The sequence below is a fragment of the Semicossyphus pulcher genome, unplaced genomic scaffold (assembly GCF_022749685.1).
Source record: "Semicossyphus pulcher isolate SPU_LCO1_2020_fin unplaced genomic scaffold, fSemPul1.0.p SCAF_14, whole genome shotgun sequence".
NCBI classification, from domain to species: Eukaryota; Metazoa; Chordata; class Actinopteri; order Labriformes; family Labridae; genus Semicossyphus; species Semicossyphus pulcher.
This window is the reverse complement of record NW_027211648.1, coordinates 22,117,352-22,136,153: the sequence shown is the minus strand read 5'-3', so window position 1 is coordinate 22,136,153 and position 18,802 is coordinate 22,117,352. Positions and strand designations below refer to the sequence as shown.

The window sequence follows — 18,802 nt, the reverse complement described above, 5'->3', positions numbered from 1 at the left end:
ACTGTGTTATCAGTCTCTGTGAACAAGTTAAAATGACTTAATAGCAGGCTTGCCCCCCATCACATGGCCGTTGGATTAAAGAAGTCCTCTATAATCTGAAACTTGAGAAACTCAGGTTTTCACTAAAGGGCTGTACTAAGACATTCCAAAGCTCATGGAGTCCTTTCCTGGCATACGTTCACTCTCTTGCCTTATCTCCAGACTCAGATTAAGTCTAAATTGCTCTACTAACCCCTTTACCTCTCTGTGCAAACCCCCCCTTACTTTTAGCTTTATTTATTTATTCTTACTGTCTTTTTAAGTCCTGTGTATGTATGCGTCCATGTTTTTTTTATTTATTATTTATTTATTTTTAAATGTATTATTATTATTACTTTTTTTTTTTTATATTATTATTTATTTATTTATTTATTTATTTTTCTGATGTGTGTGTGTGTATACCGGTTGCCTCTTACTACCATTCCGTTCTATAATTTCGAGGATTGTCTGCCTCCTGCTGTATGTGTGTGTGTGTGTGTGTGTGTGTGTGTGTGTGTGTGTGTGTGTGTGTGTGTGTGTGTGTTTGTGTGTGAGTGTGTGTGTGTGCTGCCTGAATGAGTGTATGTATGTGTCATATGTCCCTGGTTGGTTCTGACCTGAGGTGAGTGGGTGGGTGGGGTGGGAAGAGGGAGGGGTAATGGGTTTGTTGACATGCTACTTCAGAGCTGTACCATTGCCACTCACTTGTTTATTATTTAATGAAAAATGTCAATAAGAAGAGTTGAAAAAAAAAAAAAAAAAAGACTTAATAGCACACTAATCACCAGTATCTCATAGAGACCCACAACATTCTAATCTAAACATTAATTGCTTTATTGATGCAATGATATTGTCATTTATCTGCCAATAAACATTTCAGGCTTCAGGATGTCTATGATTATTCACCTTCCAGAAAGAAAGATGCCCTGGAGATGTTGATACCTTTAGCTGAAATATTTATTGAAGCTTGGGCAAGGAAAATTGGCATTGACAACAAATTTAATGACAATCCATCCCAATTGTTGAAATTCTTCTGTTTGTATACCAAAGGGTCTATCTGACTGCTAGCATGGCTACACTTTTAAGCTCATTACAACATAACGGTAAAACGGAAAAGCTGGAACACAGAGAAACACTGAAACATCAGAGGCTAAAATGTAAACTTAAAAACATACAATGGGGTCTACAGGTTATTTTTTCCAATGACTGTACAATTGTTAATGTACAATACATTATCTAGGGGTGTAACACCATTCATCATTGTGGTTTTGACAATTTTTTTGTTCCGGATCCACACTTTCCAGCTTTGGTTACAGTGGTCTAAAGCTATATTAAATTCTAGCATTTCTAACAAACATTATATTTCTAGTAATAATGATATCATATTCATACACTCCTAAATTGTGTTTTTGTCAATGCTGTTGCAAATTTCATAAATGTCATTTGTGTCTGCTACACTTTGCATGAACTATCCATTTGTTCCCCCACTCTAATTTGCAGTGGTAAAGAAAGAGACACAGAGAAGAAAACAAGAAATGGAGGACACAGGTTACACCCCAAACATAAGCCAAGATATAGGTAAATGCTCTGTTTTTTATACCATGTAATACCTGATGTATTTTGCTCTAACATCATCTGCTGCTGTAATTCCATATTATTCCTGTAGATCATCTTCTCTGTCAGGTTAAGTGTACATTGTAAGGTACATCCACTGCAAATTAATGAGGAATAGATTATTAATGTGCTTCAAGGTATCCGTTATACTAGTTCAAATCATGATCTTGTTATCCAAGATTATTTAAATGTTTGAAAGGTTGTCATATTTTTGCTCCTAAAAAAATTCAGGAAATTAATACCAGCTCGGAAGAAGTTGTATTACCTCTGATTCGCAAAGAACCATCGTCGTACCATTGGACAACTGGCTGAAGATTTCTTTTGAGAAAGACAAAAATTAGTTATTATTGCAAAGAACAGTGAATGCAAGTATGGAGAGTCTGTCACATGCCATTATAGAAGTTCAAAATGCATGCTGCCAGTAGAATGCAATGGACACATGTAATGTAGTCCACCCAAAGGTGCATTGGTACAAGTACAAATTAAAGCTAAATGTGGACATTAACATGCTTACACGCTCACAATATTGAATGAATGAATTAATCTATTTTATTTCTGTCTGATTTTTTACATAAGCCATCGCTGATAGATTTTTTCAGACAACCAACCAGACATTTTGGCATGTAAGCCCTCAATCATTTTCGACATCACATCAGCATCATTAGTGTAACTTTGCTAATGATTAGCATGTATGTTTGCCATGTGTACCATGTAAGGTTTATGTGTACCATGTAAGGTTGCGTTGACATAAATACGAAATAAACCTCACTACATAGCTGTGCCTCATCATCAATTATCTTAATTAGTCAACATTACATTTTCACTAATTGGTCAGTTCACTACTTTTCACAGCTTTTCTGCCTTAGTGTTTTTGTCTGGTGTGTGTGTGTGTGTGTGTGTGTGCGTGTGTGTGTGTGTGTGTGTGTGTGTGTGTGTGTGTGTGTCTGTGAAGCCAATGTTTCTATGGCAGATAAACCTGTGTTAAAAAGTAGGAACACTGTTACATAGAGCTATAGAAGTCCTACAAGTGTTAGACTTGGGTGTTCCAATTGTTCTCTATTTACAAAGTTTCTGTTCTGCAGGTCTTAAATACAATAATACAATATATATAGTAAAATATTTCAAATGTGTTGAGCACATTGCTAACATGTTTTTGAATAAGCAGCTAAAACTTTTTGCTGACTACGGCTGTGGCTCAGTGGTAGAGTTGGTTGTCTCTCAGTGGCAAGGTTTCTGGTTTCAATCAATGAGTGCTACAGTCTACATGTCAAAGTGTTCTTGAGCAAGACAATGAACCCCTAACTGCTCCCATAGGCACAGCCTTAGGTGTATGAATGTGCATAGATCCTGGTTGGAGAGTGGCATAGTAGCCGTTGCCATCAGTGTGTGAATGTGAGTATGAAGGGCGAATGCGACAGTAGTGTAAAAGCACTTTGAGTGGTCTGAAGACTAGAAAAGCGCAATATAAGTACACTCCATTTACCTTTTCACAGAAATAGACACAAACTCAACAAAAACGTCTGAAATGTATCATTATATCTAAGCTGTTGTCTACTGTCATCAGCTATCCAAGTTAAATGTACTTACGGTTCATGCAGTCGAATCGAAGGATGAGACTGATGAAACTCTCCAGTGTCATGTGTCCAGAGGAGCCATACCGCAGAGCCATCAAGTTAAGCATTTCATCGCTGATTCTCTTTCCTAACCAACATACGTAGGACAAAAGATAAGGTATGATTTTAATTGGGGCCTCAGCTTACTTTTGTTTTCTTAATGAATATCTCCAGATTAATTATAATTTCTTTAAACCATGGCACACTTTTACGAAGCCGTGGCTCAGGGGTGTCAAAGATAGAGCCTGCGGGCCAGATGCGGCCCGACAGGAGGTCTCGTCAGGCCTGCAAGACATTTGGGAGACAGGAAGGAAGAAAAAAATATATATAGGCCTATTTATATGGGATTTTTATAAATAGACCACCAATTTGATGCTCTTTTATCTGATCACGCATGGGCTGCCCTCACATTGAGGTCTGCTGGTTGAGCCGAGGAGCGGTGCTCAAACGCTTCTTTTACGCACATAGATCGCTCAATTCATGGCACAGAGAGGAAAGCGAGTGGCAGAGTAAGATAAGCCAGACAGGGTTACAGGTCGTGCTTTTTCAGTGGACATTACAGAACATTTAAATGAATGTTAACATGCAGGGCCACAACAAACTCATCACAGAGTACTCCTAATGGAGCTGATCAAATGTAGCGCACCATTTCAAAGACTTTTTGTTTTTTAATACATATGTTTCAACAGGTGAACAAAGTGAAAAATTAGCATGGAAAATTGTGTTTTCACCTGGAAAAACTTTTAAACCCACCTTTTTCAAGATTATCGTGTTGTGAATTATTATCCTGATAATCAACACAAACATCTATTTTGCCTGTTCTTAAGCCATTAACACAGGTGATAGAGACATTAACCCTCAGTCTATGAATATTAAAGTAGTACATACTAGTATCATTATATATATATAAACATTAACTTTTTCACCACACCCAAAGTTTTTCACACCTGAGGTCATAGTTATGCCAGTTTTAGTGGTAAATTATATGAGGTTTCTGTAGGTAGTAGTGGTACATAATAAGAGGTTGAACATCTACCTGAAGCCATGATTGCATTCCTGAGCTCACTCAGAGAGAGTGTTCCTGTTTGCGAAACATCAGTGCGAAAGAAAATGTCCTAGTTACAGAGAAGACAGTCAGACAGTTATGTGAAACTCATGACAAAATACAGCAATAATACACAAACTATGTTCATACAAAAAACATAATCACAGGATGAAACCCTACGTCTGTCATTATTAGTAAGCCATCAGTAATTTGTTTTATTAAACGGCTTTAACCTTCACTTGTTTGTTTTCTTTTACCTTGAATGTGATGACCTTCTTCCACAAACGACCAAATTCCTCGATGTTCAATTTGCCAGTGATTGATGTCTTTGTAACCCATCATTAAGGTATTTAAGCAGCACATGTTGTTTCATGAGATTTCCCCGACCTTTAAACCATTCATGTGTGTGAAAAACAGAAGGGCAGGCATGTTGTGGCATGTGTACTACTTAGGTTGTTACGTTGACCACATTTTCTTCTCTCAAGAGGACAGATTTCTCCTCTTGCAAATTTTTTTTACACCAATTTGCAAAACCAGATAAAGGATACATCCATCAGAGCAACCATACTGCAACAGGCTTCAATGCTGAAGCCTCCAGATTTCAAATCACCTAAATAACAATTAAAATAAAATAGTGAGACGTTAGGCCTTAACCTAGCAACATTGCAGCTCTAATCAAGATTAGATGTATTGTAGTAATTTTAGCTCATATGTTGCTAAGCCTGCTGGAATTTTACAGTCCAAACCATTCAGGATTCTGTCATTTAGAATCATTTGAAGCTGCTCCGCATCAACTTCTTCGTACTGGAAAAGAAATTAGAAAAAAAAGAGTCTCCGTTGGCTCACATTTGTTATAATAATCAGGGTTATCTTCATATTGAGGATATATATGTATTATGTTCAACCTAATGGATTTGTTATAAAAGACAAAGTAGTAGCAAAAAGACTCCATTACTAACTTTTGAAAGTCTGATCAAAATGAACTGTCAACCCAAAAAGAATAGAATAGCTCCAATAGCAAAAAGAAAAAGACATCTAGATACATTTTAATAAAAGAATATTTCAAATTACGTATTCACCTTCTTCCCAACAGTTAGATTAAAGGATTGATACCACTCTCATGTTTGTATGCAGACAGTTTGTTCAGCTGAGAAAGACTTGAATGTTTGTTTAATCAATAAAAAGTTAAAATGGTAAAAAATAACAATTTTAGTTTTACTAGTAGTTGTTTTTCTTACTCTTTCATGACCTGGAGCAGTAACATCTAGGAGTCTACACTGATGGAGAGTTTGGCAGAGCAAATAAGTATAGTTGCACTATTGCTTAAAGACGAATTACCTTGTCAGAGTATTGACGAAACAAGGTTCTCTTATTTTCTTCATCTCCTTCTTTTTTGACTGGCATGGGCTGCAAAGGATAAAATGCTTTGAGCTCCACAGATTATCAATGCTTACAATATGAAACCTAAAATGGCTCAGTGCATTAATTATTTACATAGCAATCAACACGTAACACAATGGTAATGCCAAGATAATATGAACATCAGGTATATGCTTAAAAACCTTGCACACCTCTTCCACTTCCATATGTGCGTGGTTGTGGCCACCAGAATTTTCACTGAGAGGAAAGACAAGATACACCAGTACATTACTTGTGATCATCAATTTGTTATCTATTTAATTGTGAAAGGAGTAACAATTTGAAATTCTGTAATGACACTAAAGTTGCTAAACCTAGTAAAAAGTAAACCTAATAGAGGGCTAATACCACTTTGTTCTTTGCGAATAAAGTGGAGAGACTTTTATTAAATATAGTAATCCTTATAGGATAAGATAAAGATAAAACATTAATTTGCATGATACTAATTATGGATGTAATAATATGATTAAAAAGTAACAAGAGTATTTTTTTATTTTATAAATACAATTTTAAATTAACTTTTATTTTTTTACACTACTCTTGCCATTGGTATACTTAAAAAGAGATTAAATTTACTTTTAAAGGCTTACTCGTGAGTTGTGAGTGACTTACTGGACGTGGGTCTCTGCCTTGGAGAGGATGGTCAGGATGAAGGATGCAGTCTCATTGGGACTGAATGTGGATGGCACAATCAGGTATTCACCAGGCTTCAGCATTATGAAATCCATCACCTCACGTCCGTTCATGTATGTTTTGGTTTGGGCAACAGGTTTGTTCTTGCTGAAGTAAGAGGCTGGGAACTTCCCCCTGTGTGTTTCGTACTGTAAAAGCATAACAAATTCACGATTCTCATACCTGAGCAATGTAGATGGTCAAATACGTGCATGACGATTATGCTAAAAATATTACTTACTTCTTTGGGCACCTTGGAAGGAAATAGAAAAAAATTTGTTCATGTTACAAAACAATTGATGGATTAATATCATGACAATAGGAAACAATACAAATAATGCAAAAAATAATAATAATAATGACATTAAATGGTCTCTTATAGAGGTTTAAGTGGTTCATTTCCCTAATTCTAAAAAAAAATAATTTGAAACCTTTCGAAAAGAGTAGTGGATAATAGAGACTCATAGGCTCCTTTCAAATTTAATTCAAGGGCTTCTTTCAGGTGTTTGCATTTTGTTAGGTGACCTAAGCCACAAAACTGTAAAGGCTGAATTTTAGATTCAGCAGTGAATTTTATATTTATGAAAAACAAAAAAGGTGTTTTCATTTATTTACCTCAAATACAGAGAATCCAATGTGGAGATTTTCGACCAGGCGTCTGTTCCTCTTGTCAGGTTTTTGCATAAGGGACACTAGCATGTTTTTTTCACCCTGTTTTGCAGAACATTCACTGAATAATTTGTCTATTTTAACTCGATACTGTGGATTAGTCCAGAAGCTCTCTGAAAGGCAAAAAGGGAAACAATTTTGAAAAGCAATCTTGCAACCAGTTAATCTATCTGTCGCTGTCATGGAGCCTAATAATTATAGACTGTTAAAGAATATAACTTTCATCATTTAATAATTTGATGTAACTTTATGAAAAAAGTTTAGATATTCATTATTATTATATAATTTAAATAAATTATATTGAAATTTAATTGAAAACATAATTTTAGTTGTACAATTATTTGTCCCATCCCTTATTCCATGTAAAATTATGAAATAATAATTCATCTTGAAGTGAAATCACAAAACGTGTCTTTAAAAGGGGTTTTACTTTTTCATTTGGGAATATATATTGCATTTCAGTGTTATTTATTTTAAAGTAATTCAGGGGACTTTTTGCCTTCTTATTTTTCCCCAGATGTTTTTAAACTGTGTAATGCAACTCCTACGGTAGAACAAAGAGTGGAAGGAAAGGTGCAGAGAGAAATCACTGAAAAAAATATGTTCCTGACTTACAACTCAAGAACTTATTCAAGAATCCTCAGGTTTTTCAATCTTTTGAGTATCAAAGTTTTATAGAGCCAGATCAGTCTCAAAAAGAATAAATGCACACAGAAGGATAAAAAATATTTTCATTGCACACAAAATATGTGTCCTTCGGACAAAAAATTCACGAATAAATAAATTAAGATTCACAAATGTATTTCTGACGCATGCACAAATATTCCTTGTTTGAAATATGTGTAATGAATATCCACAAATATATGTATACAAAAGTATTTGCAATTTTTAACAAAAACATTTTTGGGCTTTGTGACATTTATATACAAACAATTTAACCTGCATTCACGAAATGTTTTTGGTTTGTGAACTTCACTGCATTTGTGTGTGGGTATTTTGAGACTCCCCTGCTGTGGCTCGATTTCTTTACAACAGGGAATCATCACTAGCCGCTAGCGAAGGAAGGACAAATATTTTTGTGTGCACTGAAAAATCTTTTTTTGAAGAAGGTCATTTATATACTAATCGTAGAATATATTTGTGAATCCTTCTGTGTGCATTTATTCTTTTTGAGACTGGTCTGGCTCCATAAAGTTTAGCATGCTTTTTAATTTTTGTGAATTTGCTCAAATGTAAACAAATTTTAAACAAAAGTTTAAAACAAAGCCCAAGTTATAAACATGCTAATAGCTTTCTCAACAAATTACTTACAACAACTTACTCAGAGAATGGGGTAGGGTGGCACAATTGCCAGCTGTCTGACAAACAGCACACAGTGTACAACTATGAAAACTCTTGGAACATATGGATGCATAGGAAGACAAAGTAGGTGTTTTTAGGTATTTAGGGAGGGAGGGCTGCTTTACAGACCTATTTCATATTTAATGTTAATAAATTGAATGGTTACATTTGGATTTAATTATTGCATTAAGAAAACAATAATAAAAAGTAATTAACACTGTAATAATGTATACATTTTTCAAATTTACACCCTGCAGTCACCAGATAGTGCTATAAATATTTGTATAATTGTACCAAGGTTATTCATGCATCCTCCAGCAGTGGTTCCTGCGACCCATCTACCATCATAGAAAGAGGTCTTCCAGTGGCATGAAGAGCTTCCATCCAGAAAGTCGGGACACAGGCAGCAGATGTCAAGATCCGAGTAAAACCGACAGAAGTCTTCCAGGGTCATCCTGTTAACATCAGTAATCAATTTAGACAATGCACATCATTTTTTATTTGCAATTGACATGATTCATCAAAAAGATAATTACATATACTGTATATACTGTATATCTATACATTTAGCAGCAAAAAATAAAATTATATTTCCAAATTACACTACATTACATTACACTTGATTAAACATATTTTTTCATTTAAGTGACAAACTCCTTTTACTGTATTTTTTTGTATGTAAAATGGTGTAGTACTTTCAATCCCATTAAACTAAATGTTATTTAATTGGTTTTAAGCTGTAAGTTTACATTTTTACAGAAATATTTAAATTTAAGAAAAAAGTTATTTTGGAAGCTCCCATTGGTACACATTTGCATATTTGCATTTTTATAAGTAACAATCAATAAGATTTGTCACGTTTTAATTTCAACATGCTTACCAAAACTCCCCATCATCACCCACAGAAAGGCACATCTCACGATCTTGAGGACTAACAGTTTGCCACAAAGGGGACCTGCGGAAGCAATTTGTCAGTGAAGAAAGAGGTAAGGCAACTTTGTTCTTTATATTCCTTTTGTTATTGTTATAAATAACATTCAAAGACAAGTTTCATACAATGGTAAAAAGTTGCATTATAATGTCCTTGCTACTCATGTTAGCATGATACAGTAAAAGTGAAATAACACACCTTTTAAGTGGATCAAACAATTAAATTTTTTTCAAAGACTAAAGTTGAGTGTAGACTCATCTAGCACCAATTTGATGATAAGACACAAGCATTTTTTTCTGCATATAGAATTTGCTTGGGTGAGCTGCCCAGGTATGTAAACGGCCACCTGAGTATATTTGCCGTCTAATCTTCTTTCATGTAAGTAATTTATATCCATCTGAGAGGCGAACAAGCTGCTGTGTGTATTAAGAGAGTAGAGTAGAGTAAATGTAATGCTGCATTTTATGGTAAACACTATAATAGTAAAGAGCAGAGACAAACTGTTGAGAGAACTTTTTCAAGAAATGTACCTGTGTGTGCCACTAAATACATATGCAATTCAATATTTTATCATTTATCAGTAAAAGTAGCAAATGACAGCTGGTCATTAGTGTGATTCTTACCGATCACTCCAGTCTCCGTTCCACTCTCCTGTACCCCAAGGGTTCCATAAGCGCACCAGGTTTACTTGTGTCCCTCTGCTCATCATCTGACCAAGAATTGTCATAGAATACAACTTATAATATTAACTGAATAATGGTTTAATGTATGTTGCAATGATTTAAAAACAAATGCAAATCACCTGTTTCACACCAGTGACAGTGTAGGCATGACCTTGGACCAATCCATTTGGTAGTACAGTGTTTTCAGATGTCTCCTACAAGATTAACATACAATGTAACGTGTTATTAAATAGTTAACAAAAGACCAACATTTGACATTGTTTACTACTTCCTACTTAGAAAACAGCAGACTCCAAGTACAACTACAAAAAAGCTAAGAGTTGCAAATGCATCATGTTTATTGAAAACGCTTAGATTTAAGCTCAATAAAAAAGTAAATAATAAAAGGGGATAGAAAGAGTACACTTAGGTTACAATGTTGTTTAATAATATGGATCTAAACGGAAGTTGTTGTTTTTTTAGTTCTTTGACGTGCAATGACTTTCATATCTGCTTTCTTAGCACAAATAAAATAAGTCACAGAAGATATTTTTCACCTGTCCTACAATTATTTTTACTATGGTTATGTATTATTATTACTAGCTTCTATTTAGATGTGCAAGTGCAAAGCTGTTATGAATACTGGCTTGTTCAGCATTATCCTTGGATTTTTTTTATCACCTGCAATACTCATGCTACCTGTATGCTGTTTTTATTAAACTGACCTCATATTTTCACCATGAATAAACTTTTATTTAGAACCAGTAAGTGTGTGCTTGTGTGGTAAATCTGTGCATACCCCCTGTGGTGTACCACAACCCATCAGTGACTTAGATTGGCCAGCTCTGCACATCAGTTCCCACAGATTTGGAGGGGGGTCTGACAGCTGGACACATATGTGAACACCACCAGTGAAGTCCACCAAAGCCTCAGAAGGAGTTCCAGCATTCATGTCGGAATAGGAACCACACACCCTGACACAAGTGAGTGTAAAATTACTTAGAGAATTTTAAAAAATCTCATTGTCAAGTATTTAATTTTATGTGTGAGAAACAAAATATAGTTTTACATACTTTGCATAGGCTTTCTCAAGCAAAGCAGGCCAGAACTCATTTGGATCTTTGGAGTGAACGAAGATCAGTCTGCCATCAATTGTTGGTAACTTGTCATCAATGATGACATCCACCCATCTTCCAAATCTCCAGAACTGAGTTCATTAGAAAGGAGAGAATGAGAGGCATTTTATAGCAAATTTAAGTACTGTGAGTACCATTTAGCAGAACCATCCTAAGACAAATTCTGCTGGCATTAATAGTTTACCTTGAAGTGGAACAGCCCGCAGTAGTCCTCATCAAAACTTTGCTCAAGAGGAACAACTTGCTCAAGGATGTAACTCTGGAATGTCAGTGCCCCGATAGATGCAAGAAACCAGCAGTCTCCTGAGTAAAAAAAATCCAATTGTGTTGTCAGAAACTTGTACTTAACAGGCAAAGGAACAGTATCATACACAAGATTACAAACTATTTAGAATACTTGCACAGCCTAGAGGGCAAAAACCATTTGAACAATATCCCCTGTTTTCTTTGTCACAAATGTATGGATATTAATCAGTGAAGTACATTTCCTACCAATTAAGCCTTGTCCAAAGTCAAACCTGGAGACCCCGTCAACGGTAAAAGAGGGATTTGTAACAAGTTTCTGAAACAGAGGAATAACATACAATACACAAATTAAACATTTGTGTATTAAAGTTAAAGTAGCAGTCCAACTGTCACATCAAGTACAGCAATACACTACTGTTTTTTTCTTGCACAAAATGCAATATTCTATATTAAAACTGAACCAAAGCGTAAGTGATAGTAATGTGATATAAAACACAATAGTCGGTGTCAGGAAAGCCGTTCAGCGTTCAGATTTCGCGACTTCCTCAAATGTATCAGAAGTGATCAATCCGACCTCTGTTCAGAAAATAAGCATTTTAGTAGCAGTTTTCTTCTCCTCTTGAGGACAGACCTGACAAAACTTCATTAAATTTACGAATCTACAAATTACAAATCTGCATTGTGTTGATGTTCAAATTTCGGCAAAGGTAAGACCCTTTAATTAAATCTCCTGTGAGGGACTTTTGGTTTGTGTTGATTTGGCGCCACCTGTGGACAAAGCTTTACTTCTGATCTGAAATTCAAATTCAAATTTTATTTGTATAGCGCCAAATCATAACCAGAGTTATCTCGAGACACTTTACAAAAAGGGCAGGTCTAGACCGACTCTTTGTTATGTTATTTAAAAAGAGGCCCAACATGAATCACCATGAGTAGCACTTCGCAATATTTGGCACATTGGCAAGGAAAAACTTCCTTTTAACAGGCAGAAACCTCGAGCAGAACCAGACTCATGTTGAACAGCCATCTGCCTCGACTGGATGGGCTGAAAATGGGATAGAAGGAGATGCAGGATAGAGACAGGCAAAGAGAGCAACAACAACATATGTTCTTGTTACAACAACAACATATGTCCTTGTTACATGAACAACCACAGGTAATACATACTTTGGTTACAATGCCAATAATAGTGGTACACTAGTGTGAAAATTAGCAAAAAATAAATGAGCGCGAGAAGCAGATCTTTTTGTCCTTAAGGCATGCTTCTAGTTTAGATAGCTGATTGGTTTCGTCTGGCTTCATTTATAAGTATAATTGAGTATCATCTGCGTAACAATGAAAATTAATGGAGTGTTTCCTCATGATATTACCAAGAGGAAGCATATATAAGGTAAAAAGAATCGGTCCGAGCACAGAACCTTGTGGAACTCCATGACTAAGTTTGGTGTGCATAGGAGACACATCATGAACATTAACAAACTGAGATCGATCTGATAAATAAGATTTAAACCAACTTAATGCAGATCCTGTAATGCCAATTAAATGTTCTAGTCTCTGTAACAGGGTGTGATGGTCTATCGTGTCGAAAGCGGCACGAGATCTAACAGGACGAGTACAGAGAGAAGTCCTCTGTCTGAAGCAGTAAGTAGATCATTTGAAACTCGCACAAGGGCTGTCTCAGTGCTATGGTGGACTCTAAATCCTGACTGAAAGTCCTCAAATAAACTGTTGTTATGAAGAAAGTTACATAATTGATTAGTGACTGCTTTCTTTAAGGATCTTTGAAATATAAGTAAGGTTAGATATAGGTCTATAGTTAGTTAAGGTGCCTGAATCAAGGGTAGGCTTTTTAAGAAGTGGCTTAATTACAGCTAGTTTAAAAGACTGGGGTACATAGCCAGTCGATAAAGACATATGGATCGTATCTAGTAAAGAAGTGTTAATTGAGGGAAAGACTTCCTTAAGCAGCTTGGTTGGAATTGGGTCTAAAAGACAGGTTGATGGTTTAGACGAAGATATCAGAGAATTTAGCTCAGGAAGGTCAATTGGAGAAAAACAGTTAAGGTCAACATCAGGTTTTTGAGCAGTTTCCAAAGATACATCTGCACCACTTAACGACAGGAGGTTACAAATGTTGTCTCTAATGTTGATGATGATTTTGTCATTAAAGAAGCTCATGAAAACATCACTGCTGAGGGCTACAGGAATACATGGCTCAATGGAGCTCTGACTCTCTGTCAGCCTGGCTACAGTGCTGAAATGGTACCTGGGATTGTTTTTATTTTCTTCTATGAGAGAGGAGTAGTAGACACCTTGAGCATGCCTTAGGGCCTTCCTGTATTTTTTAAGACTATTTTGCCAGATTAAACGAGACTCTTCTGTTTTGGTGGATCGACACATTCTTTCAAATTTACGCAACATTTGCTTCAGGTTACGAGTTTTTGAGTCATACCATGGAGCTAGCGTCTGTCGTTTGATACTCTTCTTTTTTAAGGGGGCAATCGAGTCTAGAGTACCTCTCAGCAAACCTGCAGTACTATCAACAAACTGATCAAGCTGAGAGGGACTAACATTAGCATAAGAGCTTTCTGTAGTAAACAGATGTGGTAAAGAATTAAAAGCAGCTGGAATTGCTTCCTTAAATTTAGCTACAGCCCTATCAGACAAATATCTTGTGAGTACATTTTTGTTAACTGGAGAGTAGTCGGTTAATAGGACATCAAATGTTACTAAATAGTGATCTGATAAAAGAGGATTCGGTGGAAAGACAATTAAGTTTTCGGTTTCAAGTCCATAAGCTAGAACAAGGTTGAGGGTGTGGTTAAAGCTGTGAGTAGGCTGGTTTACACTTTGAGTGAAACCAATAGAGTCCAAAAGGGACATAAATGCCATGCTAAGACAGATCATTATCAACATCTACATGAATATTGAAGTCCCCAACAATAATTATTTTATCTGAACTCAGGACTAAATCTGATAAAAACTCTGAGAATCCAGTTAGAAAATCAGAGTATGGGCCAGGAGGGCGGTATACTATCACAAATAAAACAGGCTGTAAAGTTTTCCAAGCTGGGTGTGAAAAACTCAGAACAAGGCTTTCAAAAGAGCTGAAACTAAGTTTTGGTCTAGGGTTGATTAGAAGACTAGAACTGAAAATAGCTGCCACTCCACCACCTCGACCAGTGTCTCGAGGAATATGAGTATTAAGATGACTGGGAGGAGTGGATTCATTTAAGCTAACATATTCTTCCTGACACAGCCAAGTCTCAGTTAAAGAGAGTAAATCAATATGATAATCTGATATCAGATCGTTCACTAATAGAGCTTTTGATGACAGGGATCTGATATTTAACAGACCACATTTATTTCTCATATTTTTTGGCATAACTTTGGTTGTTGTTTTAATTTTAAATTTTATTTTTTTTATTTACTCCTTTTTTATTTGAGTTTGAATTAACTGTAATAAAAGGCCGGGGTTGGGGGGCAGACACAGTCTCTATAACATTAACATTGTGGCTGGGAAACTGCTCACAGGGACGCGCAGAGGAGTGTGTAGGACTACAGCTCTGCCTCCTGGTCTCAACTCTGGTTTGTCAGGTTTTACGACTTACAAACTTAGCCATATTACGAGACAAAAGAGCTGCACCATCCAAAGTGGGATGAATGCCGTCTCTTCCGATCAGACCAGGCTTTCCCCAGAATGTCTGCCAGTTATCTATGAAGCCCACATCGTTTGCTGGGCACCACCTCGACAGCCAGCGGTGGAATGATGACATGCGGCTCTACCTATCATCACTCGTCAGATTGGGCAGGGGTCCAGAGAAAACTACGGAGTCCGACATCGTCCTTGCAAATGCACACACCGACTCAACATTAATTTTAGTGACTTCCGATTGGCTAAACCGGGAGTCATTAACGCCGACATGAGTAATAATCTCATCAAATTTACCATTATCCTTTGTCAGCAGTTTTAAATTGGACTCGCCCTGGCCCCAGGAATACATTTCACTATGGCCACTGGCTTCGCTAACTTCACGTTTCTGACTATGGAGCTGCCAATAACCAGAGTTGGTTTCTCAGCGGGTGTGTCGCTGAGAGGGGAAAACTTGCTTGAAACGTGAAGTGGTTGATGGTGAACCGTGTGCTTCGTCTTACGGCTATGCTTCCTTCTGAGAGTAACCCATCCACTGCATCCCGGCTGCTCGGGAGTTGCCGGTGGAGAAGCTACGCTAGGTCGGCCCTCACCGGCTACTAGCCCTGGGGGCTTGCTGCTGACTTACAGCAGCTAACGATGCTTGGTTTTCCAAGGTGCGGAGCCGCGTCTCTAATTCTGTGATCCTCGCCTCCATAGCTCCAAAAATACTACATTAAATACAAGTACCCTTATCCGTAAAGGAGGTCGAGGTAGAACTATACACCTGACACACCAAACAGGGCAGATCAGGAGAGCAAGAGGGAGAAGGAGAAGCCATTTCAATGGATTAAGCTAGCTGCTAAGCTAACAGCTAAGCGAGTATAAAGTTAAGGGTTTAGCAGATATGTCACTAATGCAACAACGAGAGTGCTTGATGAAAACTAGTGTTTGTTCAAGTACACAGCAGCTGAATACCGCAGTAATGACAATTACATCAGATTAGCTCTAGCTCTAGCAACAGCTACAAACAGCACAGGACAACACAGTAGCAGCGAGAAAACAGGAAATGAGGCATTACGCTCACCGTAGTATGTAGGCACGTCCAACCACCGCCGACATGTGCGTGTGCGCACGATCTCGCACTAATTTTGTCCTGTACATGCTTCAGTGGTGGTTTTTAACAAAAAATCTCACCCTGCTTTCTTTAACAGTCATATGTATCACTCACTTAAAATTTTTGCTCTAGAAAATGTAGACAAAGGCAACATGCACTTCGTCTGACACCTAGTGGTTTCAGGCATTAAAAATAACTAGAAATAACTAAATAATAATAATAATAATAACTAAAATAATCAATCTTGTCGCTCATGGTCGCTCACAGCAGCTTTAAAGTCAGTCACAAGAAAAACTATTTATTTTTCTGTATACAGTGCAGCACATGGAAAAGGAAGTTGTTTATCACTAACAGCTGGCTACGTGCCTTGGCATGTTCACAGCTGTGCCTAGAGGATCCGAGAGTGGTAACACTATGAAGCCTTGAACCAGCTCAAGCAACAATCTCATTCAAAAGAAGGGAAGAAGCTGAAAGATCAGAATTCAACACAAGCTAACCTTTACTGTACAACATTATCAAAGATCAGAATTAAGTTAACACGTCCACAGTTGAAAAGGCTTTTACTACCCAGAAGTAAAGCAATAGAACATTTATGGGCTCACAGTTTTGCCATGTTCCTGCTTGATGAATAAGTAGCAATAAGGCAAAAATAATAAAGTAAATGCTCATTAATGAAGTCATAATGAATGAGATTAGCTTTCTGCTGGTTGAATTATATAAAAACAACTCACCGTTGGTCTCAGCCACACAACTCGGGCCATGTCAGCAGGGCTCAATATGTCTTCACCAATGGAGTTCTTATCAGGGGTGAACATATCGTCTATGAACCTTAGCCGCTGGATGAGACAGTACTGTTTCAGCTGCTGAAAGTCTTGGTTGAGGAACTTCTCAGGATTAGCGGCGGTCCCATAACCATCTTTCTTGCGACGTGCATTGATGATGTTCATACACACACCCGGTGGAGGCATTGTTGTACTGTTTGAGCTCTGTTCAGAAAAGGAGATCAATCTTGACATTAAAAGACAAAGGGCCTAATTCACTTAAGGATTGTATGGCTTTTGCGGCCGCTAAACCTCTGCAAATGATACAAAAAGATTAGGGTTAAATGCACCCTTAATTTTGCTTTCATCATCGATCTGTGGATGGAGTTTAGCTCTATCAGTGTGGAGCTCAGTTAATGCCTGAGACTGCAGGTCCGCGCAGCCAAGATTGGAGGTGCAGACAGCTCCTCACCACAATCAGACTCAAAACAAGAGCGAACTGCACTAATTTACAAAACTTTTCAGCATGTTTGCACCATCATTTGTGCAATTTGCACAGCAAGCTCTTCGTAATCAGAATAGTATGTTATACAATAGGCTATTGTTTATTTAAATGTATTATCTATTTTGGACATAATTTATTCCCCAACCAGTTCATTCAAGCCATAAAGAATCTGAGAAGAAATAAGGTTTCTACATAAGTTTTGGAATCTTTTTTTACACCTACCCACAAAACCAACACATCTATAATCACCCCATTATGTAGTCAATCATGATTATTATTGTGTTTCAAATGTCAGTTGATTAAGCAATACAAACTGGGCATACAATTATAACCCGTTATTTAGTAAAATGTAAGTGAAAGTGAAGATTAACCTGTTTATAATGTCAATGTATATAGAGAGCTTAATCTTACCTCACCAGCCAGAGAGAGAATTCGTTGAGTATAAGTGGAGCTCTACTTCTTTTATAATCCCTGCAAACCCCTCAGGGTATTCCTGTAAGCATGGGAGGTGCCTTTACAAAACTGTACAAAAGGTAACCTGAGATTTTACCGCACATAGCTGAGATAGATAGAGACAAGTGCGATACACAATACATAAGAACAGTGTTTTTTTCCATAATAGATCACTCCGGTTACCTTTCATTAAAAAATATGTGCAAGTTGATAAATTCAAGCTGAATTCCGCTTCCTCATATGTACATGACATTGATCTTTAGGATGGTTATTGAAGACAAAAAACTTTTACTTAGAAAACACTGGCAGATTACAATTTACATATATCTTTCACCAGTTTAAAAGCTTGTAATGACAGCACAATTTCTTAGGGGTGTTGCCAGCCATGTCTTTTCCTCTTAAGAAATGTGTCCCTTACATAATGAAAATCGGTTGTGCTATTGGTTGTGAGGAAAGGAGTGTGTACAAGCAGGTGAGAGGCAGGGTACACCCTTAGGTGTTGATCCTGCATTCTACATGCTTTAGAATAACTCTCTCACCCTGAAATTCAAGGTGATGTTTTTTAACCTTAGCTAATCATGTCACAAAATATACTGAAGTGTAATGTAGTATATATGCTATTTGATATTTTAAATACCTTGTTTGGTATATTTCTTACATAACTTAGTTCACCATTAACATAACTCATATGTTTTTTCCATTTCCCAGTCATATCCTATTTTAAAGTCTTTTTAATAGCCTAAAGGGTTTTGTTTCTCTCTCACTCTGTAGATCTGTAGAGCAAATCAGCTGACCAGAACCAAATTACATGTTATAAACTAAAAAGCTGTTTTCCAGCAATGAGTGTTTTTGCTTTGCAAGTTTTTAAAGCCCCTGAAATCCACAATAGTCTATTTACTATGTAATTTAAGGTACGTAGACATTATAGTACAATGTAAAAAATATGAGAAACTTGTTTTAATCAACAGA

At 36.8% G+C, this 18,802-nt stretch overlaps 1 protein-coding gene across 1 annotated transcript; it reads right to left on the bottom strand.

The window, feature by feature from the left end:
• Positions 1–957: 957 nt before the first annotated feature.
• Positions 958–17,804, bottom strand: LOC138591665 (calpain-1 catalytic subunit-like). Its single transcript, XM_069662318.1, has 22 exons — positions 17,792–17,804; positions 16,846–17,100; positions 11,613–11,682; positions 11,305–11,423; positions 11,058–11,191; positions 10,784–10,958; positions 10,125–10,199; positions 9,946–10,031; positions 9,272–9,346; positions 8,686–8,846; positions 6,997–7,163; positions 6,623–6,634; positions 6,322–6,530; positions 5,862–5,907; positions 5,629–5,697; positions 5,037–5,094; positions 4,839–4,900; positions 4,548–4,616; positions 4,282–4,360; positions 3,220–3,333; positions 1,898–1,950; positions 958–1,729 (listed from the first exon to the last, which is right to left on the bottom strand). The coding sequence occupies exons 2-22, from the start codon at positions 17,080–17,082 to the stop codon at positions 1,703–1,705; spliced, it is 2,097 nt and encodes a 698-aa protein (XP_069518419.1). The 5' UTR covers positions 17,083–17,100; positions 17,792–17,804; the 3' UTR covers positions 958–1,702.
• Between the last annotated feature and the right edge of the window lie 998 nt (positions 17,805–18,802).

Coding starts and splice junctions, on each gene's coding strand:
- LOC138591665 (XM_069662318.1), bottom strand. CDS start 17,082: ATGCCTCCACCGGGTGTGTGTATGAACATCATCAATGCACGTCGCAAG. Junction 11,192..11,304: donor GCGGGCTGTTCCACTTCAAG/GTAAACTATTAA, acceptor TAATGAACTCAG/TTCTGGAGATTTGGAAGATG. Junction 10,200..10,783: donor GTTGTGGTACACCACAGGGG/GTATGCACAGAT, acceptor TTAATCTTGTAG/GAGACATCTGAAAACACTGT.